The following is a 27,396-nucleotide window of genomic DNA, read 5'->3' on the forward strand; positions in this document are numbered from 1 at the left end:
CTGTATTCTTTCTTTAAATTGTTTAATTACAGGGGAGCCTGGGTGGCTCAGTCCGTTAAGCTTCCAACTTCCGTTCAGGTTATGATCTCGCAGCCACTGAGTTCGAGCCCCATATCAGACTCTGTGCTGACAGCTTGGAGCCTGGAGACTGCTTCAGGTTCTATGCCTCCCTCTCTCTCTGCCCCTTCCCTGCTTGCACTCTCTCACTCTCTCAAAAATAAATATTAAATTAAAAAAAAATAAATTGTTTTATTACTTACAATATTTAAATTGTAATGGTTGCATGACTTTAACAGTTTTTCAGTATTTATTTTTGCCATGTATGCATTTCCTTTTCAGAAGTAACAAGATATAAATAATAAATTACACAACAGACATTTGAACAAAAAACCATTATTATTATTTCCTTTCGAATGGTGCTCGAAAGAATGTTTAACAAAGAGGACAAAGAATAGTTAAATTCCTGAAAAATTGAAACTGAGCTTCAAATGAGTGAAATGTGACCTTATACATACCTCTTCCAAACCACTAGGTAATTCTTAGCTACTTAGGAAAAATTTTTTCAAAGAAATTAAAGATATACAAGTCTGTGTTTCATTACCATTCTTTGTAATCTTGATTCACAATAATTTATGGAGTAAATACTGTAAAACTATTGGTAAATAAGGACTGCTTACCCTGTTTAAACAATATTTCCCAATATTTGCTGGTTCTGTAATTATATTGTAATTTTTTTACTGTTGGCAGTAAAATATGTAGCATGTTTCATAGGTGGAATTCTCATTGCTGGTCTATTTTAAAATATTAGTGTTTGGGGGATATTCTGTATGCTAACAAATAGTTTGTTCTCATACATTTCTAGTCATAGAGAGCCCTGTAAATTTTAGGACATTAGAGGGGAAAAGATATCTTACATAAAAACCTTATGACAGTATGATGGTATCTATTTACAGATGCATTTTTACTGAAATGTAAGCTAATCTTAAAGAAAGACATCTGAGGAATTACAAAGCTTATACTAATACCTTTAAAATACTTGAATTCATTTTATTGAAAGGTCGTATAGTAATACTCTGATATTAATGAAATAGTTCATACTATTTTATGTATTAGAAAATACAGTACTTTGACACTATCAGCTCCCTTTCTGTTTATTGAAATACCGAGCTAGTATTTTTGAAAGAAAATGGGCATATACACTAAAGGCAAAGATCAAAGGTGGTAGATGATTTTCATCATTGGTTTTGGTGTCTTATTTTGTTGCCAGCATTAACTTGACTCCTAAAACTTACCAAACTTTTTAAAGAATGTGTGACATTCCCTTGTGTGGTCATTTTGTTCCTTTATGCCATTTAGTAACACTGAACAATGCTATCTTTATCAACCCAGAAAACTACTTCTTTCAGGAAAAATTATTCAAGAGATACCAGTTGAGTTTATCTCAGATGTTTGTGTATTCAAGTATTCCTTACTTCCAGAGCTGACTTTGAAAACTATGTATTTTAAACTGTGCTCCAGGGCAAAAGTAAAAGCTAAATTTCCTCCTTTGGGACTCTTAAATATTTCTTTTTTATTTTTTTTTAATCTTTATTTATTTTTGAGAGAGAGAGAGACGGAGACAGAATGTGAGTTGGGGAGGAACGGAGAGAGGGAGACAGAGGATCCTAAGCAAGCTCCAGGCTCCAAGCGCAGAGCCTGGGGTGGGGCTCAAACCCAGGAGCTACGAGATCATGACGTGTGCCAAAGTCCAGCGCTTAACTGATTGAGCCATCCAGGTGCTCCCACTTAAACATTTTTTATCTTATCTTTGATTTTTTTTGTATGTTTTTCAATTGAATGCACAAATTTTTACTTTACAGAACTGAGTTTTGGGTATAAAATCCCCAAAAATACTACTTTAAGTTGGGTGCCTAATTTATGCTTTTCATTTTGAAGTCCTCTCAAAATATTAAGATTTTTTTCCTTTGCAACTTTTATGCCAAAACTCAAAGTTCTAGACATGTTCCTTTGCCAGAATATGAATGGGGAAATGATTGAAAGAACAAATGAAAGAAGAAAAAAATACAAACCCTTACAGGCTTTTCTGTCTATAAATATGTCACTGTTCCCCACATTCAACTAATTAGAGATTCATTTAACTTTTCACACATCCATTAAAATTCAGTTACTCCTAGGCAGTTCGAAGAATGGATCAGAATAGAACAGAATATAAAAGCTTTAGAATACCCACAAGAACATACGGAAATTTGATGCGATGAAAAAGGTGGGAAATCCTTAGTGAGTTATATTTTAGGGACATAAAACTGCAAGAAAATCTTGAATTTTTATCAGTAATTTTATATTAGTAACAATGCTAGTATTGTTTCTTTAAACTTTTTAACTGTGTATAAAAGGAGATAAGCATGTCATTAGAATCCAGGATACTCAGTGTCAGAGACAGTTGTAAATATAAAGTTAAAGACATTAAGGGGAAAAAAACCTCTAGTGTAAAATTTGAATTGGCACTATCACTATGTATTCCTATTTTAAAAATATACTTCCTGTTCTGTCCACAGAAATGGGCCAGAAGCAGGTCCATCCCGGTAGCAGACTGTACCTACCACCCAAATCTTACCTTCTAATTACCATTCACCACCAAAAAACCCCCACCAAACAAACAAAGCAACAACAGTAAACAACCCCCCACTCCTCAAGATTCTTTGGAGAAACCAGATGTGGGGAAGAAAGGTATAAGATGAGCCTAGGATAATCTTGTACCAAAAAGCAAGGAAGCCCTCTAAGAGACCAACCTAATAGTGTGCTAAAAAAGCCCAGGAGCCCTACTGTCTAAATATGCGATGACTTGAAATTAAAAGGTACAGTGACAATAGAATTACAAGAGATAGTTAAATGTAATTGATTTAACATTGGGCAAACAAAAAAATCCAGGAGTCCTTTGTAATACTGAGATCGAACTGACCCAAAATTTATTTGCCAGCATTGGAGGTTACAACTACACCAATTCCTTATTTGAAAATTGGTATAAAAAGGGGAGAAAAAATTTTAACCCTATCTTCTCAAGTTGGTGAGGGAAAACTACATAAGAATGTCAGCCAATAAATGTGAATAGTATGATGGAGTAGAAAAAACAGTTTTCCAAGTACCATACCCTATGTGCGGTCCAGATTAGGTATTTTTATATCTCAGAGGTGATTTCTTTTCCTTTAGATCCTATTCCTGTGGGTGTTTTCTAGTGCTCTGCTAAGGGAAAGAATAGCTCTTGGAAGTTGTCAACGTTAAGCAGAGATCTCAATTTCAGCCTCTCCACCTTCTGTCATCTCAAGGCGTACACAACTCACAGATGAGTACCAAGACCTCTGTCAAACGTCAGAGCCCCATAGGTTTGCCGTACCCCGGGGATTTCTCTTGAGATCCTTTTATGCCTTTTACGAAGCATTTCTGTTTTTCAGTTTATTCTGTTAGGTTGACAGAAGTCCTTCTGGCAAGATGGTACTTAGTCACACTTTACACGATGGTACCTGTGGGGGCCAGTGAACTGAAGTAAGTAGGTGTGAACAGTAAGGAGTCTGGGTTTGGGTTAGATGAAAGTACGTACTTTCAGAGTGCCTCGGTGAACTCCGTCAAGTGCTGCGAAGTAGGAACCCTAGTGTCGTTTTTCCAGTTATTTTTGTTTTTTTAAAAGAAGTCAGATATGTACATCTTTGTGAGAAGTCTTCTGATTTTTCACTTTTGGCAACTCATACAATTAAAAAAAAACCCAAAACAACCTTAACACCCTGTGGGCCCAATATGCCAAATGTTTACAGTTTTTATAAACCAGTGCTTGTATTCATATTTCCAGTTCCTGGCACAGGATCTGAAATCTGGTAAGGTCTGATAAAATTTAAAAGAACCCATGTGTTTTGTACCTTTTACTTCTTTACAAACTTAAAAAATATCAATTCTTATATTAGCCGACTTCCTAGATTTGTAACATGTAAATTTATCATTTTTGTTCTTTCATGAAGATTATTTGATAACTGTTAAAGGAACAAGTTTCGCGGTGTGCCGTACCTTAGAAGTTGCAAGTTAATCTCATATCATTGATCAGCACTGTTTGGATTTGATCCTTCAGTTAACTAAGAATCCACAAATTTCTCTGTCTTGAATATTTCATGACAGCTTAGTGAATGTCTTGCAAATCTTGGTATACTGTGTCTTTAAAATCCTTCAGCTGTCAGTCTGGTAACCCTGTTAAAAGAAGAAAATTAGAATCTCTTAGTATGACTTCTTTAAAAATATAGCTAAGTTCTGGAAATCATTGTGCCTTTTTTGTAAGCGTAGGCAAAACCCATTCTTTTGAAAACTGAAGCTTTTTTGCCTAATTGGCTATCCGATGGCACCCTGGTTTTCTTCACGTTTCTTTAAATAATACGTTGGTCTTCATATAAATTTTTCAGTCTTGTGTGGATCATTTTCATCAGAATACTTCTTCAGCTACCGTGCCAAAGTCTACTAGCTGAGAACTAAAAATCCGATAGCATGAAGAAGTAGTTCTCAGACCAAAGGTAGTTCAGTGGGATCTTGAAGGCAAAGTAGGCAAAGATGAGAAACTGATCAAAAGCGTTGTGGGATATGTGTCAGGCACCAGAAATCATCCTATCTTGAATCATACGAAGTTCTAGACCTGCCATAACAGTTTGCTGAAGCCTAGGTTTTTGGCTGTAGGTAAATGAGTGTTATGGTTGGAACAATATAATAATCTAGTGATCTGTTTGTACCAGACGATATATCAGGTAAGATCAGTATGAATTGTCACCGTTCACTTAAGAGTAAGTAGAACTGGGATGCCTGGCTGGCTCAGTTGGTAGAGCGTGTGACTCTTGATCTTGGGGCTGTTAATTCAAGCCCCATGTTGGGGTAGAGATGGCTTAAAAATCTTAAAAAAAAAAAAAAAGTAAGAACTGAAAACAGTCTTAAGAGTAAATAAAAAGGACAAATATTTTATGATTCCACTTACATGAGGTTCCTAGAAGAGGCAAATTCATAGAAACTGAAAGTATAATGGAGGTTCCCAGGGACAGGGAGAGAGACAGATGGGAAATTACTGTTTAGTTGATGCAGAGTTTCTTTTTGGGGTGGTGAAAAAGTTTTAGAAATAGATAGTGGTTATACGTGTACAACATCGTGAATATACTTAATGACCCTGAATTGTGTAGTTAAACATGGTTAAAATGGTAAATTTTGTGATATGTGTGTTTTACCACAATAAAAAATGCCATCAGTTACTCAAACTGGAAAAATCAAGCCAGGCAAAAAAAAGTAAATAGGATGCTGAGGAGACCATGGCTAGATGCCAGAACCTAGTCCACCAAACGAGAGCAAAGCCACTGTGGACCAGAGCCATATGGCAGGGCTGTGCAGTTTTAAAGCAGTAAATGCCCACCCTGGATAGGATGAGAGCTGAGCAAGCAGAACTCACAAAAATCTAGTCCCGGGCACACCTGCCCTGGCAGGCTGAGGTCTCCACACGTGCTATTCCAGAGTGGCAGCTTTGTGAAGCTAGGTCATAGAAGTCTGAAGTCCCTAATTAATGAAATGTTTGCACTGTTACATATTTGAGTGTTTAGTTGACCCATGAAAATACATTTTTCTAAAAAAATTATGATCAATCACAATTCTAATGCTAGATTTTTCTTTTGTGAAATTTTTGAAAACATTTAAATTATTTTCTCTAACTTTTCAGTTTTTGTTTTAGTATCATCAGCTCTTAGCAGTTCACGATACTCTCCGTCTAGAGGTTCTGTAAGATAGCTCTTGTGGGAATAATCTCTAATGTTCCTTGTATTCATTTTTGGAGAAATTGTTCTTATGAAAATGATTCAGTATTATTTATTTTGTACAGAATAATATTTCCTAAGAACATGGAGACTTTGTTCACATGAATACATTTTTCTTTAGCTGATATACTAGTTTTTGTTTTTGGAGTGTGTGATTTAACAGACTCCCAACAACAGTGTTTGTTTTAAAACATGTCTCTTAAAAAACACTTTCTGGGTTATCTTTGTAGATATTTTTCTACTTTGAACAGCCTACCTAATGAAAGGGTGTATGAAACTCAGATTTACTATTACTGTGGTTTTGCAATAGTTATGTGTTGGCAAATAGCATCATTATATTTTTGCTTTTGGCATTCACACTTACCTATATCTAAATCACAGTAGTCATCCCATTTTAATAAATTGATAAGTAATAATGTAATATACAAGTTTATATTTGAACGTTATAGCAGTAGTGATACAGTAACTAATACTTATTGGATGCTTATTTTTTGTTTGTTTATTTATTTATGGAATGCTCTTTGTTTTACATACATTGGAAGCATTTACTCCTCACAAGAAGCCTATGTAGTAGATACATTATCCTCATTTTGCAGATAAGAAATCTGAAGTCTTGGCATGGCTAGCTACTCACCCGAAGTCCTACAGCTAGCTAGTAGCTAGCTTTATCACATTCCATTGGCAGGGTTCTTAACTTCTTAACTGTAATTTAACTAGTAGGTAATTCTAGAAATCAACCTGAGTTGCTAGTTATATTAACTATTAGTTAAGCTGTTATTTTAAAATCCTAGTCTGTAATAATACTAAGTTTGAAATTTATAATGTATGTGTGTGTAAACCATGTTTCAGGAATGCGGATGCTCGGTTGCCGGTATATTAACACGTTAAGCATTCATCAGCAACAGGGATGATAAAAAAAAAAAAAAAAAATGTGATCACTGTCCCCAGGAAGCTTAAAATCTAATTAGATGTTTCTCAATCTTTTTTTTTTTTAACCTATGTCTCTCTTGGACAATCAACCAAACTGTCATGACTTTATTAATTTAAAATCTCAAAATAAATTTAGATATTCCTTAACCATCTGATTCTCCTTGGTTCCTGAGTTTTTAATAGTGAGGGATATGTCATTATCCAAATATTTTTGGTCCATAAGTTTTGGGTAGTGAGTAGTAATGAAAGCTTGAATAGCAAAGGAAAATAATTCTATCTCAAAAAGTTTATCTCTTCATTTTCTGAGTTTGCATAGTGTGTGTTCAGTAAGGAACAGTTTGGATTGTGAGGAATATGTGTATCACATCTTAAAATAATAAAATAGTAATAAATAGAATGAAGTTGTGATTTAAGACATTTACCCCTCCATTATTGTTCCTTTTGAATGTAAAGGTATTCAACAAGAATACCTATTTCTCTCTAAAGATAATTACCACAGAAATTTAGTGGCTAGATAATGGTACTGTCTTAGTTAATGTTTTGTTTGTGCTGGCTTACATTTATATATAAGTAGGTGAAATGGTTTAGCACAGATGTTGGGTATGGAAGCATTCAAAGGATTTGATGCACATGGCAACAGTACAGTTGTTTAAAGATAATGTATGTTATGGTTTGTACTAGAGTTTGCTGGTAATACTGAGGAAATTCTAGAACAGTGATTCCCACAGTCTAGTCCCTGGACCTGGACACTTATTAGAGATGTAAATTATAAAGTGCAACTCTAGACCTACCCAGTCAGGAACCTTGGGTGTGAGACCCTCTAATCTGTGTTTTAACAGGCCCTCAGTTGATGTTAATGCCTGCTAAAGTTGGACAACCACTGTCCTTAGAGGCACAGTGGAAAAGTTTAGGAGGAAGGACAAATGAATGGTATAGTCAGAGCTGAGAACCTAATTAGTTTATGAGTTTTTATTAGTTTTGAGCAGGCGTCAGCAGACTATAGCCAGTATGCCAAAGCTGGTCCACTTCTTGTTTTTATATAGCCCACAAAGTAAAAATGATTTAAAAAATTTTAGGGGCACCTGGATGGCTCAGTTGGTTAAGTGTCCTACTTCGGTTTACATTATGATGTCATGGCTCATGGGTTCGAGCCCCACGTCAGACTCTGTGCTGACAGCTCATAGCCTGAAGTCTGCTTCAGATCCTCTGTCTCTCTGTGTCCCTCCTCCACTCATGCTCTCTGTCTCTGTCTCTCAAAATAAATAAGTAAACACTAAAAAAAAATAACTAAATAAAAAATGTTTTTAATGGCTGAAAAAAATAAAAACAAGGATAATACTGACAGATGAAAATATTAAAAACAAATTTCAGTGTCCATAAATAAAATTTTATTGGAACATACAATCATTTATCTATTGCTTATGGCTACTTTTGCATAATGAGAGTTGAGTATTTGTGACAGAAAGCCAGACAAAGCCAGAAATTCTTACTATCTGGCCTTTTACAGAAAAAGTTGCCAACCCTTGCGTTAGCACATTAAAGTGCACTGTATTTGGTCACTGGTGAAGACATAGAAGAGCAGCATGGGGAGTTTAATACTCTGGGTAGAAGATGGACTCTGAGTCTAATGGGCAGAAATCTCAGCTTGCTTGATTTGGAAAGATGAGTGCAAACAACATGGTCTTTGTTTTGTGCTGTATAGGAGCCTGTAATCCTAGAACCCATGGTTTTACTTGAGGTAGTAACTTCCCTGGTGTTCTTTGTAATCACTTGTGAAGACATAGTTTTATCAAAATGATTCTATATTGTTTATTTCATACGGTGATGATATCTTGGTATTGAATTTACTGTATATAAAAATATTCTATATTTTCACTTAAATGTGTAAATGATCTTCTGAAAGTCCTCAAGCGTGTTCACCATGAGTATGCCTTCATGGCTTGTTTAGGTAAGAATCAGTTTTATCATGGGCAAAAATTAAACTTTGGAAAATTTGGCTTTCACTAATGGTGATAAGCTCATTGTAAACCAGCCTTTTTGCTAAGAACAACTAGAAAAACTGGGCAAAACAAAATCTATTCGTAGGCATTGGAGAGCTAGTATGTCAGTGAGCATTTGAGGGGCCAGGGATCCAGGAAATGGAAGTACAGAGAGAGGAACTCAACATTTGGTACTATTCCTTACCCTTAGTCATTTGCCTAATTCTCAGCAGTAGCTAAGAATCTGACCAGAGCTTCTGGTATTGCTGTACTTCTGGTACAGAGGTTAAAAATTGGAATCCAGAGACTTGCAAGAAGGAATGACCCAGACAAACACCCCAGGCTTTCATTTGAGACCACAGGGTAGAGCAGCACTTGGAAGGTCTATAGTTCAGTCTCCAGTCAGCCCAGCGCTTTAGTGGATTAAGGTGATCTGCCGTAGAATTGCTTTGATTTTACTATTATTACACTGGGCTCTTAATCAGATAAAGCAGTTGAGCCCAACAGTTAGGCTTTTGATTATCTGGGAATAATCAGCCTGTGGAAGGAAAGCCCTTCACTTCTCAAATGAGAGAAGAGAAGGACCATTTATGTGAGTAAACCTGCTGCTTCTGGTGACATGAGGTTAAGGGTGGAAAATCTCTTAAGAAACCTGACTGGTCAGGAGAAGGGACTGCTGGTTTTTTAGATGATGCTTGTGAGCACTGCCTTGATCCCTCACAACTTCCCCTTTAGGAACAAACCAAACAGCAGAAAATGGGGAGCCATGCAGCATCCAGATTCTAGCACTGTCATTTCATGAAAGCGACTGTGTCCCTTTGAGGCTGGGTCCCAGCACCTAAAAATCCTCTGCCTTGGGGTGAAGGGTAAGAAGAGAGACAGGCAGTAGATGTCTGTTTTTCGCTGTCAGTTCTAGGATGGCAAAAGTGCTTGAATTGTTTCAAACATGCAGGTAGGTTATGGAACATTAAAATAAGCTGTTTATAAATTATCCAGACTCTCCAAAAAGCATTTTTCCTTCAGTACCCACTATGTGCTGGGTGAATGAGAGTAAAATTAATTTCTCTGACTAGTAGACTTCTGAGTTTAGTTATTCTTGTCACCCTGATTCTGCATAATTCACATTTAGAGAGTGGTATCTCTTTTGTTTGTTTATTTTTAAGAGTGGATCCAAAAATCTTTTTTAACTTCTAATGCCTAGAAAGAGATAGTCTAAGTTTTCTCTCCGTTGACTGTATCCTGTGATAAAAAACTAGAAAGGAGAATCTGGGCATTACTGCTCTCTTCTGTCAGTCCACATGACTAGTAACACAGGCAGATGAGTAGGAATTATTTCAGAGCAAAGGGGGAAAACTTTAAAGTAAAATTTGAGTGGATATTCGATTTGATTATAGCTTCACTAAGTGCACAAGTGAATGTATTGAAATGGAATATTATGTAATGCAGTTAAATTACCTTATTTACTACCATGTTCATTATCCAAATTGTATTGGTAAATTTGGAAGATTTTCTTACATTGTTACTTTATATATAATGTGTGTTTAAATTGTTCATCACTTATGTTTTGAGGAATAGTTCTCTTTTTTTGATTACTGTGCTTTTTAAATCTGTTCAATATATTTCCTGTATTTAGTCTTTTTACAAATTAGTATAATGGCTATAGTTATAGTAATTTCTTCTGGTATATGGCAGAACTTAATCTTTTCCTATGAATTTATAGACAAACATTTCCAGAAGGTAGAATATCTTAAGAGATTTGGTTTAAAACTTGGAATTGAGCGAAAATCAAGCTTCTTGCCTTCATATTTTCAGGCATTTATAAAACAAAATCTCAGACTTTATTTATCCTGAGATCTCACAGCATAGTAGAATAGCAGGATTTGATGGAAAGAATACGGTTTTAGGAATCCAGGAGATCAGTATACCTAAGTTAGGGTCCTAGATCTGCCCTTTTCTATCTGTATGACCTCAGGCAAGTTACTTAACCTTTCTGCTCCTCAGTTTCTATATGAAATCAAGATAATAGTAACTTCTTCTATATGTAGTAAATAATACTACATATAAAGTACTTTGAACAATGCTTGGCACATGGTAAGCACTCAGTAAATGATACTTATCACTATTCCTAATAATAATAAAAAATGCCATTTTTGTTACTTCATCCCTGTTACAAGCAGGCATTTTGCTGGAGATGTGGTCACAGACCAGTTTGAGTAGATGAGTGGGAGGAAGAATGGTAAGAAATACACTGTGATATATGCTATAAGTATGATTATTTCCACCTATAGGCCCAGAGAAGGTAATAATTGGAACCCGGGTCCATAGACCAACAACTTGCCATATATGTTTATGTAGTTCAAGGATGAATGAATGCCAGGTAAAATAAATTGTTTTTGCATAGTTCCAGAGCATATAAAGGATTTTGTTACTCTTCGTGGGAGAATACATAGGAAGTGGAAGACCTTGTTGTCATCAAGAAGTTTACGCATGTGGAATGGCTAAATAATAAAAGGCAGTGCAGACTCTATAGCAAGGTGGTGACTACAAGTAACTATTAATAAATTATTAGTAGTAAGCATTTCTTTTTTAACTTTGAAAAAAATATATAAACAACATATTTACAAAAGCGAGAACAAAGTAAATGTGTAGCATAATGAGTTGTTATAAAGTGAATACCCATTAACTACCACCAGAGTGGAGAAGTAGAACACTACCAGCCACCCCTGAAAGTCAGTCTCCACTTTCCCTTTCCCAGTCCTAATGGCTTCTGTCTCCCCAAAGGCAACCACTGTCCTGACTCTTACCATAGCCACTTTCTAGAATGATAAATACTCTACATTTTTCTAAGTCTTCATTTCTTTTTAACGTCAGTATTTGAAGTATCATACAGCCACTTTATTAGATTATATTATTTAAATGAGCTCTGAAGAAACTTGGGAGGTAAGATTCCTCATTGTCGTCTGGTTGTCCAAAATAGTCATCATGTTTTGGAATTCTCATTTCATTGTCTTGATCTTTCTGCTCTGCCTAGCTTTGGGGATGGTTGGCGTATAACCAAGAACCAGAGAATTCAGGTCTTACAGTTTCATGGGTCTTATGTGATAACATAACAAATTGTATACTTTAAATACGTGTGCATTTTGTTGTATGCTAGTTATACCTCAATAAAGCTTTAAGAAATAAAAAAGAATTCAAGTCTTAGGGGAGACATGATAATGACAATTTGGCATTAGAAAAAGTAGAAGACACATTTTACTTTTTCCACTCATACTAGTGGAAAACTTTGTATAGGGATGTATATTAAAGGGATGTGTGCTGAAATGAGCACTTTTGGCTCACTTCTATATTCATGTCAAAATTCTACTTCAGTAGTTTTATTTTTTGTTTGTTTACCATTAGGATAAATCTCCTGAAAACTATTAGAAGTGCTGTCTTTCTGCAAGGAGATTTCAAGAAATTCTGAAGGCAGAGTGTTTTATAGCAGTGCCTTTACCTTGGTGATATATCTTCTTTCTTTAAAATAGTCTGAATTTGAACCTTGAAATCAAGCCCTAGAATCATATCACTTTATTAAATATTAGCATAATTATGAGAAAACTAGTAGATTACAAATCTTTTTAGATGTAAACTAAAACTCCGTATGATGAAAGTGAAAATTAAAAATTTACCCTGTAAAGACCAATTCAGATGTTTACAAAACTATGTGTACAGCTATATTTTCTTTTGCCAGGGAGTACTTTTATATTATAATCCACTCTTCACTATTTACATTATGAAATATATTTATTTACATTAGCATATTGATAGTGTGAAAGTGGAAGAAGACATTATAAAGATGATTTCTGGACTCTTCCCCACTTTGCTGAAGTAATTGCATCCTTATTTGTCACTTGAGAATTACACTCCTTACTCTGCTACACAGCAGGCCGCTTTTAATTACTTTCTTTTCTTGAACATTACATAAGTACTTCGGAGCATGAAAAAAGCAACACATCTCTGTCTGAACTATTACCGTTCCATTGATAAAACACTGAAAGAAACATTACTGTCATATATAAGTTCAATAAAAGTTCTGCTGATAAAGACTTATGAAGCCCCCTAATGTAGTTTTGCATATTTTATATTTTACAAAATGAAAAGATTTGCCAGAATAAATATCCAAATCAGGAAACAAAGTTCTTGTTACAAAAAGAAAAAAAAAACCATAAACATCCCTACAGATCAGTACTCTTGACTAATCTCTTTGTTTAATAAGCCACGTTTAGTCAGCAGAAAACAGAAAAAAGGAATGAAATGATCCATTTAACTTACAGATGAAAAATAGTAGTGGATGAATCATGTATCCTGTGGATAGAAGCATATGACTGGCTCGCAGTTAACTCTCAAAATTTATCCTAAGATCTGTAAGTAGAGAGAGAAGGAAATAAATGAACCTTCATAGATAGATAGATAGATAGATAGATAGATAGATTTATATACAGAGAGAGATATAGGTATAGATATATGTATATGTATTTTTATGTGTATATGTAACCCTGTTTACATGATTTCATGCCTTTCAGTAATGCAATTTAGCTGCAGGAATTCGTTTACTGTCCACTTAAATGGAAAACCAGATCCTCTATCCAATTGTAGCAACCTTTTAAAGCCTCAGAATCATCTTTTCACAGTCTCAAACCTCTATCCTTTCTTCCTTTCATCCACTCCATTTCTTTCTCCTTCCTTCTACTAGTACTTACAACTAGTTCTGGGTGGTAGAGATACAGCTGTGAACAAGCCTCTGTTCTTATTCAATTTATATTCTAGTGTGGTGAGACAGGCAGTAATCAAACAAATGAGTAAGAAATCAGATGTGAGTATGTGCTTTGCAGATAATTAATAGAGGGGGTTCTGCCGAAAAATAACTCCTGTGTTCCCTTAGAATGGATGGTTAGGGAGGACCTCTCTCAGGAGGTGATAATAAGCTGTGGCTTGGTTGTCTTTAGGAATCATCATGTTAATATCTCTGGGAAGAACATTCTAGATAGAGGAACTAGTGCAGAGAATCTAAGGCAGGAATCAGCTTTGCTTACCAGGTAACAGGAGACCAGATGGCTGGAGTATGGAGAAAAGAATGGTATAAGATGAGGCCAGAGAGGTAAGCCAGTATTATTGGATCATTAAATGCTTTTTAGGGTAGGTAAGAAGTAGAGATGGAAATAATCAAAAGAAGAATGACAATGGTAGCATTGTTTATGGACTCACAATATGCCAAATGCTGTCCTAAGCATATTACCGTAAATTATCCAATTTAATTCTCACAATTGTATGAGGTAAGTATTGCCATCCTCATTTTTCAGATGAGAAAAGTGAGGCTCAGAGAGAATTCATTTGCTTAAGATCACATTTCTATGAAGTAGAGAAGTAATGGAATTTTATTTGAGCTGTGGTCTAATAGACTCCAAAACCTGTGTTCTTAGCTACCATATTATAAAGGATCTATGTTGTTCCTAAGTTTCCTCTTTTGTCCCCTGCATCCCTCAAAATAATTTCTTCTTCACTTAACGCCAGTACTGGGACATAGAGAAACCCAAGATATTGGAACTGGCTTCCAATCTTATTTTCATTTTTATTTTATTTTTCTTATTTGTCACCCTGGGTCCCTTAATTGCTGACTTAATTACACTATCTTAAGTTGCAAAGAATACAAACTGCAGATAAGACTAGGATATTATGAAATAACTTCCAGTACTGTCAGCATGATTCTACTTGACAATTACTGGTACTTCAATTTGCCAAAAGAAGTACACTACAAAACCATTTTGACTAGAATGGTTTTAAAATATTCTACTTTCACTAAAAATTGTGATCACTCCATTAAAAAAATGAGTGTGAGATAAGTGTCAGGATCGATAATGCTTAGAAATTGTTTAAAAACTTTAATCCAGGAGCTGATATTTTGTATTTCAGAAATACGGTAGTATTTTAGTCACAATACCCTCGAGATCTTCGCCCATCTTTAGTTTGGCTATTCTTTTTTTTTTTTAATGTTTATTTATTTTTGAGAGGGAGAGGGAGTACAAGTAGGGGAGGGGCAGAGAGAGAGAGAGAGGGACAGAGGATCCAAAGCAAGCTCTGCACTGACGCAGAGAGCCTGATGTGGAGCTCGAACTCACAAACCACAAGATTGTGACCTGAGCCAAAGTCAGAGCTTAACCAACTGAGCCATCCACGTACCTCTAGGTGTTCTTCACAAGCAATATATGTGATCTCCTTTAATTAATAGAATTAATAGAATAGAAAAAATAATTTTATGTGACATTTGTCTCTAGATCTATAGCTGTGAGGTCATTAGGATTATAGTATATGAAATAAAGGGAATATTCCAGATACGTGCTTTTAAGTAGGCGTATTTTAACAGTAGCACAGAGAGTCATTTTGGTTTCAGTAACTTCCCAAGATGAGTACCATCTTATCCACCAAAAATCCTTAGTGGTTGTGACACTCACTTGAAGGCTCAAGATGAGCCTATGACCTTAGTCTGTTGCCTGTTTAGACTCCAGACCATAGACGTGATTGAGCCCCAGCCGAATACAAACACACCCCAATCACCCTTGACACACCTCAAGCCTGATGGGTAAAGAAAGTAGCCTGAGGTGTGGTTGGATGTTTCTTTTACAAGGTGAGTGGCAGCGGGGTACTGAACCTTGGTGTGTCAATAGTTTATACTTATTCGGAATCAAATTAACAAAATAGTGTTTCATAAAAATTGGGCAAAGGAAAAAGCTTAATGAAACTAAAATGAATTTAACTTTTTGAACAGATGTAATTATTTTTACATAGTTATCACTTAACTTGCACTTTGCAGTACTTGATCTAACCATTCAGAGAAATACCCTTAGGCAAGATTTCACAGATACTGCAGTGACTATAAAAGCAGTTGAAAATTGCACATCTTTCAAACATCTTCAGTTTTACTTTTCTGGGGTCTAGTAAAATTTGTCTTGTGCTGTTAATTGCCAAGTCTTTCTTATTAAATCTAACCTTGCATTTGGTTCAGTTTTTTATAAATCGCCGATGTCAAATGATACAATGCTGTGTTGAAAAGTTCTTTGTTAGTTCTGAATACACAAATTTAACTTTCCATGGAAAAGCACCGCAGCCACGATAGAACTCTGTCATCAGCATATTAAATACTCAGAGTGATTATATGTGATGAATGCCATAGTAGGATAGATAGTAGTGACTTTAAAAATAAACAAGGAGAACAAACAAAAGGCACTTTGTGCTTCCAGCCCAGAGGAAGAATCACTTCTGTCAGTTACCAAAAAGTGGACCATAGCTGCATCTATCATCATGGCTTCTCTTTGTATTTCTTTCTTCCTGCCTTTTCTCACTGCTATCCCATTTTCTCTCAAGTCATGAGCAAGAGCTGGATGCAAAGTACTAATGACTGTGTTCCAGAAACAGAACTCCCTACCCCTAATCTCTTGATTCCATTCCTTTAACATCATTTACTGAGGATGGATTACACACACACAATAATTAGTTTATTTATAAACTCAGTAGTAATGAAATTCTGCATGTTGGTGTAACTATATATGACGAGGAATATCTATTGGTATTTATCAAACATTGGGTTTATATTACTGCAGTAGGATTTGATGCCAGTATTCTGAACTATTCTTCTGCCCCTCAGGGGCCTCCCCACTTAACTCTGCAACATGACATCCATTCATCAAAAATAAATGCCCAAATCAATGGAGTGTTTCTGTAACAGGTAGTAATTACCTTAGACTTATTACCCATAGCCCACAGACTCTTATCATCATTCTTTATCAGATAACCCAATTGTTCCTACATTAGTAGAAATTGAGCTGTGAGTCCATTTTTCTTGTTATTTGATGAATAGATCGTTTGAGTGACTATTAGAAATATAGCATTTGGAATTGAACTAGTAACGGATTAAGACTTTCTACTGGTTTTCTTTTTTAATTCTTTTTTATGAGTTTATTTATAGCAGCCCCAATTATCTTCTTTTGCATAGATTTGTGTTGAAATCGGCATTCTTTTACAATTTAAAAAGCATGATTTTTACACTTCATGTTTAAGATAATTGCCAACTCGAGCATTCAAATATTTGCCAAGCCTAATATGTCTGTTTGTGCTCAATACTCCTATGGCAACAGGCAGAGATAATTTGCCTATAAATTTCCATCAGTTCCTGCACTGTCAAATTACATTATACAGTTGTGGATATATTGAATACAAGAGAATCCGAGATACGAGTAGTTTACCACAGCCTGTTTCCCCCTACTCTATTTATTCCAGCCACTTTGTTAATATTACAAAATCTGGCTTGTGTATTTTGACTCAAGAGTTAAGGTGTTTTTCTGATGCTGAAATAAAGTGGACAAAAAGGTGGCACTTAATTGACAGTTGTTGCTGCCAAAATCAGTGCACTTTTGAGAAATATATTACAGCAACAGTTTCCTATACAATATTTTTCGGTTTGATTTCATTTAAAATTTTATAGATGGGAAATCACATGTGATACTATAATGTGGTAGACAGATTTAGGTTTGAATTCCAAATCTGTCTTTGTGCTTTGTAAATTTGGGTAACACATCTAACTCACTGGGCTTTTGTACTCTTACTTAAAAATGTGAATGATATATCTGCCTTGTTGAGTTCTAGGAAAGAAATGAGGTTATGTAAAACATCTAACACAGTGTCCAAGGCCTTTCTTCAGTCCTGAAATCCCAGAGCTTGTTAGAGGCAGAATATCAATCAAAAAAGTCAGGTCTTCTGACACACGAAAATGATTCCTAGCCTCTGTATATTGTCTCTTTTTAGTAGTTAGTAGGAAGCCTGGCTGCTGGCAAGTAGTTATATAGGGTTATGATTTTTTCAGATAATTTTTTCCTGTAAATTCTGTTAAGGATTTTTTCTCAAGAATTCCAAAACATCAGTAGGATTTGAAAAACACAAGTGAAGTTGATAGATGTCCATGCTTTTGACTGGGTGAGTGATGTTAATGGTATTATCCACTGAAATGGGGCGTACAGAAGGAAGGAAAGCAGGTCAGAGTGACTTATGTGAGTTCATTCATCAGATATTTACCATTTTATTTAGTTTTAATCTTAGGGACTTTTATAGTCCTTAATATTACTCATTTTAGGGCACTCAAATTTGCATAATTTGCTGTTTGGAGATACCTCTTTTTTTTTTTTTTTTTAATTTTTTATGTTTATTTTTGAGAGAGATAGAGCATGAGGAGGGGAGGGGCCGCAGGCTCCAGGCTCCACACTGTCAGCACCAAGCCCGACACAGGGCTTAAACTCACGAACCGCAAGATCGTGACCTGAGCCGAAGTTGGACACTTAACTAACTGAGCCACCCAGGTGCCCCTGGAGATAAGTATTTTACCCCATGCAGGTCTGGATGAAAATAACAGAAATTCTATGGCGGTGCTGTCTCTGATGTCAGTCACTCAGAAGAATTGACATGTCTATCATTTTCCATAACTAGTGCCAACTTAATATCTCAGCCTCTTTTAATGACACTTTTCTCCATAAAGATCGTCTTAGTAAGGATCTAAACGTGTTTGTTTAAATTATGAATGAAGACAATAACTTGGGTATAAAACTGGACCACTTAGAAGTACTGATTTTATATTGACTGCCTGGAAAGTGGAACCAAAAAGTAGAAGTCAGTGTGACAGTCTTTCCAAGGTCATACAATTCACAGCGATTTGGTAGTACACTTTCTATTTCCCTTCTTTCTTTTCTTTGCTGCCTGCCTTTTTTGATTCCCTTTTTTGTTTTTCTCCTTTGTAGAAATGATGCAGCATACTGGAAGAGGTAGGTCCTGCTGACGTAGGCTCAGATCCTGGCTCTGTCACTTGCTCCTTCTGTGACCTCTGACTGATGTATTTAACTCTCTGAGCATACTTCCATTTCCCTATCTGTAAAATGGTGAGAATAATGCTTAATTTATGAGGTTATTGGGGAAAATGAAAAAAACAGATTTAAAGCACTGATTTAGTAAACAGGAGTTTTAATATTGTTATGCATCCTGTTGAAACTACAGAGTAACAAAGCATAATAAAACTCAGGTAAATCTGATGATTTATGAGTTGCTTGATAAGTTTTAGTTAAAGAGGAGATTGAGACTCACGTTGAAATGAGTTTTCTAAAAATTATCCGTGGGGTTATTCCTGCTAACCCTGTCTTCTGTGACCATGATAATTGAATTGACTGTAAGAAAGATGGAATGAGGAAACAATTCTCCTGCCAACTTAAAGAAAATTTGTATGCCCAGAGGCATGCATGTCCAGCCTTATTGGAGAAAGTGCTTGAAAATTCAGCCAGCAGTACTTGAGACTTCCCTGATGATGAATTGCCTGCTAAACTGTGCCACAGAGTATTCAATTTAATTCACTTATCTCTCTTGGCATAGCTTCTTTATAAAGTCAGTGCCCTCACAAGGGGGGAAAAGGTCATCAGGAGAAGCCCATTCCAAATCTTAAAGCATATTTTGAATTCATGGGCTAGTTTTCCCCCCCAGATTCCCCAAATATTTTGGAGACATTTTTTTCTTCAGGTTCACATGCTATAAAGATATTTTCCAAAGGATGTCATCAAGATGGCATATTCTGGGGCGCCTGGGTGGCTCAGTCTTTTGGGCGTCCAATTCTTGGTTTCAGCTCAGGTCATGATCTCACAGTTCATGAGTTTGAGCCCCATGTCGGGCTCTGTGCTGACAGCGTGGGGCATGCTTGGGATCTGGTCACACTCTCTTGTCTCTCAAAATAAGTACATAAAATAAAATAAAAAATTTTTAAGATGGTAAATTCTTTTTCTCTGGGGAATCCTGGCTTTCAGAATGGCCTGAAAAAGAGGACCAAAAGATGTCAGTAGGCATCAGATTTCATACCCTTCTCCTCTGCCCCCTCTTTTTCTTTCCCCAAGAGCCCTTATCCAAAACTAACCTGTCATAACGTTTTCCTGGTTTTCTTTTGGAAAAAAGTTATAGACTCAAGTAAGATCTGGGACATCCTGGCACAATGGAAACAGGTCTAGTTATGGGAACTGCATGTCTGTTCCCTGGTTCTGTGACCTAGCTAGGATCTCAGGGATCACAGATGTAAAATTCTATTTTGACATCTTGATGTCTTGATTAGCTGGAGAGTTCTTTTTGAAAAATTTTAAACTTTCAGTTGTGAAAATGCCCAAACATATACAAAAGCGAAGAGTTAAAACCCCCATGTGCCTGATGCCTTCCACTACCGCCACAATTTGCCCTATTATTTCATCCTCTGTCTTGCACTCCTTTCCACCTTTGTGGGTTTTTTGTTTGTGTTTTAAGTAGAGTATTTTGAAGAAAAGCCTAGTCTTCATGCTTTTTCACTTCTAAACTGCTCACATCTCAATAAAACCTAAAAATTTCAAGTCTTTGACCTCTTCTGCCCCCTCACTCCTCTTAAAAATAATTACCAATATTAGAGAAACAAAAAATTCTGTGTTCTGTGGGGTAATAATCATACCCCAGCAATTCTTAATTTGAAGTTATTGAACACCTGGTGGGTATGGGAACATTTTGATATTAATGCAGATATTTGCATGCACATGTAGTTGTGCTTTTTTTGATGAGGGGATCAAGCGATATCATTTATTTTTTTTTTAATTTATTTATTTTGAGAGAAAATGGAGGCAGGGAAGGGGCAGAGAGAGAGAGCGACAGAGAATCCCAAGCAAGCTCCACGCTGTCAGCACAGAGCCCGACATGGGGCTCAAACCCACGAGCTGTGAGGTCATGACATGTGCCCGGATCAATAGTCAGATGCTTAACGGACTGAGCCACACAGGTGTCCCTCAAGTGATATCATTTTTTAAAGTTTCAAAGGAGTCCCTGGCTCAGAGAATTTGGGCCTGGGTAAAGACTGTGTATATAGAGTCTTCACCAGATTCTGGGGTCCTGCATGAATTGAAGTACTATATGCAGAAGATCCTATAATCTTGATAAAGAATCTGTAAAAATACATTAGCACATCATAATGTCTTTGTAGCGTAACAGCTAAATTCTGGTTATAATTCTGTATTTAGTAAGGCAAGGCCCTTTAAACTATAAATGCTTTACACACAATTTTGGAAAAAGATTATTTAAAGCTAGATATATATATGTGGCTTCAAGATCAAGTTAGGAGTCTCTTACCATGTTTGTAAGAAACAAAGCTTTCTCTTTTTTGTGCTAATAAAATGTTTTCAAAGGAAGGCCATTTAGTATCAACTTTGGTTAGATTCTTTATTTGTCAAAAAATGGATATAATTTATCTGGAAAATCATTACGTGTGGGTCACACTGGACATCTAAATCTTTAAATTAAAACCCATGCTGCTCCTTCACTCCTGCAGCAGCTTCCCCCCACCGAGTTAGATGTAGGTTTAAAGCTGGTAAGTGTGCCAACCCTGGGTAAGGCTTTAGATCTGTTGAAGTGTAGGACTCTGTTGGCTGGCTCTTCTAGGTCATAAATCTTTATAGTAAGTTGTACAGGACCTGAATTAGAAATGAACTTTTTCCAATTTAACACCGGAGTTGGAAATCGGGAGCACAGTTTTGAGGATAACGAAAGCTGCTCACTGGAGCAGCACCCAGCTGGGCCTCCTGGCCTATATCTAAGAGTCACAGTTCACAAAAACTGCCAGGGTTTTGCCAGTACTGTAGTTTCATTTTCTTTTCCTTCAGGAGTACACTTCTTACTTGGAGTATGCTTGTCAGTTTTTGTTCTTTGGCTTTAGCTGAAGGTAATATCAAACGTGAGCAAATGCACAGGGTCGTATTAGCCCTTAGTGGATTTCCCTCGGGGATTGTAAAGAGTGCCTCCAGAAATCAGCAGTGATTTTTGTGTGACTCTGAGAACAGGCCCTTCTATTTAGAGTAATGCTTCATTTTGACTTTTGTAGGAAGTTATTAGATCTGAATAGCCACAATACCCAAAGTAGATGAATGATTATTACATAGTAATGAGTGTGGTTCTCACCATATCTCATAATTAAAGAGGATGATTCCGATGGTGTTATTCATTGGACTGCACTTGCCACCATTGACTTTATTTTCTCAGGAGTAAAGGAAAGTGGATGGTGCTGTATTCTTGCTTCTCTTCCAGTCAAGTAGAATTAGTGTTAGGTAGATGACTATGAAAGGATCAGAGTAGTTTGTATACCATCTTTAAACATCCAACACAATATCACTAAACCAGAAAAAGCACAGAAAAGAGAGTTCCATAGGAGGCTGTTTAGAAAATAGGTATAGGATTGCAGAAGGAGAGAGGTCTATGGCTGTGATAGAATGCCAAGCCAAAATCGGTGTGGTTTACAAAACAATCAAGCGTTAATAGAAAATAGATAGAACATAAGAACCCTTGGGTAGAATTTTCCAAAAGTAGCCTTAGGCTACTCCCTGATTAACATGTTATGTGGGTAGAAGATGAAAAGACAGTGTGTCCTTAATCCTTCTAGTGAAATCTATCCCTCAGATACCTTCCCACTAACTCTATAAGGCAACTGAGAAAATGGATGCTGTAAAACTATTTGTTTTTCAGTCTTTCTACTACAGCTAATGTGTGTTCCTCTTTAAAAGTCTGTATTAATTTAGTAAATTACCACAACTATGGTGGCTTAAAACCAAAGAAATTTATTCTCTCACAGTTCCAGAGGCTAGTCTGAAATGAAGGTGTCGGCAGGGTCATGCTTCTTCTGAAGGCTCTTAGTGAAGGATACTTTTTTGCCTCTTCCTGGCTTCTGGAGGCTCCCAGCAATCCTAGGAATTCTTGGTTTGTAGCCGCGTCACTCCAGTCTCTGCTTCCATTGTCACATAGCCTTCTTTCCTCTGTGTGTCTCTGTATCCCAGTCTTCCCTTTCTTTTCTAGAGACACCAGTCATTAGATGTAGGACCCACTCTAATATGACATCAACTTAATTACATCTGCAAAGACCCTATTTTAAAACAAGATCACATTCACAAATTTGGGGGTTAGTCACTCTCAACAATAGCCAAATGATGGAAAGAGCCTGAATGTCCCTCAACTGATGAATGGATAAAGAAGTTGTGGTTTATATACACAATGGAGTACTACGTGGCAATGAGAAAGAATGAAATATGGCCCTTTGTAGCAACGTGGATGGAACTGGAGAGTGTTATGCTAAGTGAAATAAGCCATACAGAGAAAGACAGATACCATATGGTTTCACTCTTATGTGGATCCTGAGAAACTTAACAGGATCTCATGGGGGAGGGGAAGGAAGAAAAAAAAAAGTTAGAGTGGGAGAGAACCAAAGCATAAGAGACTCTTAAAAACTGAGAACAAACTGAGGGCTGATGGGGGGTAGGAGGGAGGGGAGGGTGGGTGATGGGTATTGAGGAGGGCACCTTTTGGGATGAGCACTGGGTGTTGTATGGAAACCAATTTGACAATAAATTTCATATATTAAAAAAAATACAAATTTGGGGGTTAGAACTTGAACATATCTTTTTGAGGGAGACACTTTAACCCAGGACACAGAGGCCATGGTCAGGGGTAAGCAGAAGGATTGGTTTTCAGTATAGATTGAGAGTTATGGTTTTATTTCTTCTTGGTTTTATTATAAAATTATTAATTGCATAATTTAAAAGTGGGTATCATTCTCTAACACATACTGGAAACTTGTATAAAGTGAGAGATTAATTCCACTTTATTTAGAATGTTTGGTTAAAATACTTTTGGTGAACCAATCTATGCAGGGTTTTATTTTATTTTATTTTATTTATTTTATTTTATTTATTTAATTTATTTTATTTTATTTTATTTTATTTTATTTTATTTTATTTTATTTTATTTTATTTATTTTTCACAGTGAGAGAGAGAGAGACAGAATATGAGCAGGGAAGGGGCAGAGAGTGAGGGAGACCCAGAATCTGAAGCAGGCTCCAGGCTCTGAGATGTCAGAACAGAGCCTGACGAGGGGCTCAAACTCAGCAACTACAAGATCATGACCTGAGCCGAAGTCAGACTCTTAACTGACTGAGCCACCCAAGTGCCCCCAAGTAGACAAATTTCTAACATGTTTGCTAAGCCAAAGAGTAGAAGGTATATATAGTTGTGTGTAAAATAATCATTGCCATAATCGGTAGGTTCTGGTGTCCTTATTAATGATGCAAGTATATATGTGGGTGTGCACACATATGTATGCTATAAACGTTTCATTGTAGTATGACCTAATTATGCCTCATAGTGACTACTGCCAGTGGATGCTTAATCTGTATTAGGAACTAAGTCATCAGGTAAGGATCCATTTTGAAAGTGACTGTTCTCAACCAAGCAAAGGGAATATACACTTAACCAACTGAGTCACTCAGGTGTCCCACAACAGGTTTTTCTTTTTAAGTTATTTATTTTGAGGTGGGGAGGGTGAGAGAGAGAATCCTAACCAGGCTCTGTGCTGCACCATCAGCGCAGAGCCTGATGCAGGGCTCAAACCTATGAACCATGGGATCATGACCTGAGCCGAAGTCAGACACTTAATGAACTGAGCTACCCAGGCGCCCCTGAACAACAGTTTTAACCTTTAGCATATGGTTTCTTTTTTCTTATTTTTTAAAAATTGAATAATAATTGGCATACAACATTATATTAGTTTCAAATATACAGCTTATTGATTTGACAGTTCTATATATTACTTATTGCTCGCCGTGTGTCGTCACCATCTGTCACCATAAGTTATTGCAGTATTCTTGACTGTATTGTCTGTGATGTACTTTTCATCTCCATGACTTACTAACTTTATAACTGAAAGTTTTTATCTTTTAACCCCCTTTATCTATTTGCTGCCCCCCACACACATACACACATACCTTCTCCTTGGCAACCACCAATTTATTCTTTATATTTATAAGTCTATTTTGGTTTTTCATTTTGTTCTGTTTTTAGAGACCACATATAAATGAAATCATATGATAACTTGTCTTTTGGTGCCTAACTTCTTCCACTTAGCATAATACCCTCTAGGTCTATCCATATTGTTACAGATGGCAGGATCTCATTCTTTTTTATGGCTGAATAATATCCCATATTGTGTGTGTGTGTGTGTGTGTGTGTGTGTGTGTGTGTGTGTGTGTCTATCACATCTTTATTCATCTATCGATGTACAATTGGGTTGCTTCTGTATTTTGGCTATTGTAAATAGTGTGCAATAAACATAGGGGTGCATATACCTTTTCGAAATAGTGTTTTCATTTTCTTTGGGTAAATACCCAGCAGTGGAATTACTGGATCATATGTTTCTTCTTCTTTTTTTTTTTTAGGCATCTCCATACTGCTTTCCACAATGGTTGCACCAATTTACATTCCCATCAGCAGGGCACAAGTGTTTCCTTTTTTCTACATAAGATATTATTTCTTGATTTTTCCTTTTCTTTATTTTTCATTGCTTACATACTTGATACATATATCTCAAGATACATGTCAAGAGTAAAAAAAGGGTGGGAGGTAACTAGGTGTCAACCCTATTGTTCAGCACACTCGTAAAATTAATGAGGCATGTATTATTATGAATGTTCTAATAAACTTTATTGTGAGGACTAGGGTTGAAAACTACTATTAACTTATGAAGTGTGTAGTACTTCAGTTTTTATTTTCTACTAATTTTACTCTGTGAAGTAAGTTAGAATATGTATTATGTGCACTTAAAAAGTGCAGTATAAAAGCAGAAGTATTACAGAAATAATGTGAATCCTGTTCACTGTACCAAGTGGAAATATGTGTAGATAACATAAGAGCAGAAAATATCAAATGCCCCCTGCTTTCAAGACATTCATATCTAGTGTGGGGTACACACAAGTAACAAGCAGTTAAGTCTAATGTAATGTTAGTGATAGATGCATATATATCTAGCAAATGGAAGGGTTTTGACCAAAAAAGGAATGAAACTTTTTGAGGAAAAACCAAGAATGAACAAAAACCATTCCTTTTTTTATCCTTTCCCTCTTTTTCCCCTTCTTCGCCCTTTTTCTCCCCTGGAACTAGTATACATTTCTAAATTTAAAAAATATATAAATAAACAAATTACAGAGAGGTGATTACTGTAGAATAATGTGCACCAAATGATCAAGTGCAAATACTTCAGATCATAGAGCAAAACATAGGAAAGGGTAAATAAGTCTGTTTTAAGTCTAGGGAAATCCAAGATTCAGGTAGCAAACCGTTCCTCTCAGCTGAGGCCCTGGGAAGAGCTTTCTCTGCTTCTAAACTACACACAGGAGTCAACAAAGTCCAGAAGCAGTTTGGCTCGTGAGGGAGGGCAGATTGCCTGGGGTTGGGAGGACTGGATCCTGTGGGTGTCCAGAAGCCTCTATTCTAGATACCCCTCCAATCTGCTAGTCTTTATTCCAGGTTTCTAGACCTCGGAGAGAGAGGCAAGCCTTTCCTTACTGTTGGCCATTTGGCTCTTGCCTAATGATGAGGAAAGTGAAGTTCCGCTTGGAGACTTCAGGATAATTCTGGGCCTCACCAATGTGCCTGTTGGTTGTTGAAGATCTTCCAGGAAGAGTCGGAAGGAAAAGGAGATTGAGGTCAAATTTATACTTGCTCAGTTAAACTTGAAAAGTTTTCAGTATTAGAAATCAGAAGTACTTCAATAGTTTCTTCTGTAATACTGTCTCAAAAGTATGATATAAATGTCCTAGCTGTCTACATAATAGCTGTATCACATTAGGCAAGTCACTTGAGTTTTTTGTGGCTCCTCTCCTTCAACTAGAAGACCGAGATGGAGAGTGTGAAGATGAAGTACTTAGTGCGGTGCATGCTACCTTCTAAGGAAACAGTGAGTGTTTTATCTGTTGATGAAAACAGTACCTCTTTGTTAATGATGCATTATTAAAATTAATAATACTAATTGGAATAAAAGTGAAGTCACACTTACCTTCCTGCAGTGTGTCTACATATGCGTAGAGAGGAGTAAAGGTAATTATCTAACTGATCATAAATTAGCTGCTGTGATAGTTAAAATTGTTGTACAAACAACACATGTAGATGACAGTATGGATCCCATATGTAGCCATCTTGTTGGTTCAAAGAAGTGGCAAGCCTCCTAGAGATAATGCAGAATTAATTAGTAAGTATTATAGTCACATATTTAATTAAGTAGGATAAATGTATGTAAATGTTGGTCTTAGTTGATAAAATGCATTATAGTTGTTTAAAATTTTCATTTTCGCTTTTTTAAAATGTATTTGCTGTTTGTATTTGTTTTTATTTATTTATTTTTAATGTTTATTTATTTTTGAGAGAGGCACAGACAGAGCATAAGCGGGAGCGGGGCAGAGAGAGAGAGATAGACACAGAAACTGAAGCAGGCTCCATGCGCTGAGCTGTCAGCATAGAGCCTGTCACAGGGCTCAAACCCACGGACCGCGAAATCATGACCTGGGCCAAAGTTGGACGCTCAACTGACTGAGCCATTCAGGCGCCCTTATTTGCTTGTGTTTTTAAAGAAATTGTTGTTCATGTTAAAAATCCTTTTGGCTTGTGAGGGAACTTATTTTTACTGTAGATCATTTTGGAAGCATGTGGGTTACATTTAGTAGTAGTGGCAGCAGCAAGAGCAGGTGGGTTTCAAAGAGTTTTCAAAGGTGCAGTGCTCTTGGCTAATGTTT

General features: G+C 36.4%; 1 protein-coding gene across 5 annotated transcripts in view; it reads left to right on the forward strand.

Annotated features, from left to right (window-relative positions):
* Positions 1-27,396, forward strand: part of UBE2E2 (ubiquitin conjugating enzyme E2 E2) — a 374,957-nt gene that overhangs the window by 167,226 nt on the left and 180,335 nt on the right. For 2 of the 5 annotated variants that reach the window (XM_060638557.2, XM_060638558.2), the window contains exon 4: positions 18,547-18,570. The exons of the other annotated variants lie outside the window; for them this stretch is intronic. In XM_060638557.2, the coding sequence (XP_060494540.1) occupies positions 18,547-18,570 (24 nt within the window). The remainder of the gene's footprint in view (positions 1-18,546; positions 18,571-27,396) is intronic. 5 annotated transcript variants of the gene reach the window in all.

This window comes from Panthera onca, chromosome C2, assembly GCF_046562875.1.
Source record: "Panthera onca isolate mPanOnc1 chromosome C2, mPanOnc1 haplotype 2, whole genome shotgun sequence".
Lineage (NCBI taxonomy): Eukaryota > Metazoa > Chordata > Mammalia > Carnivora > Felidae > Panthera > Panthera onca.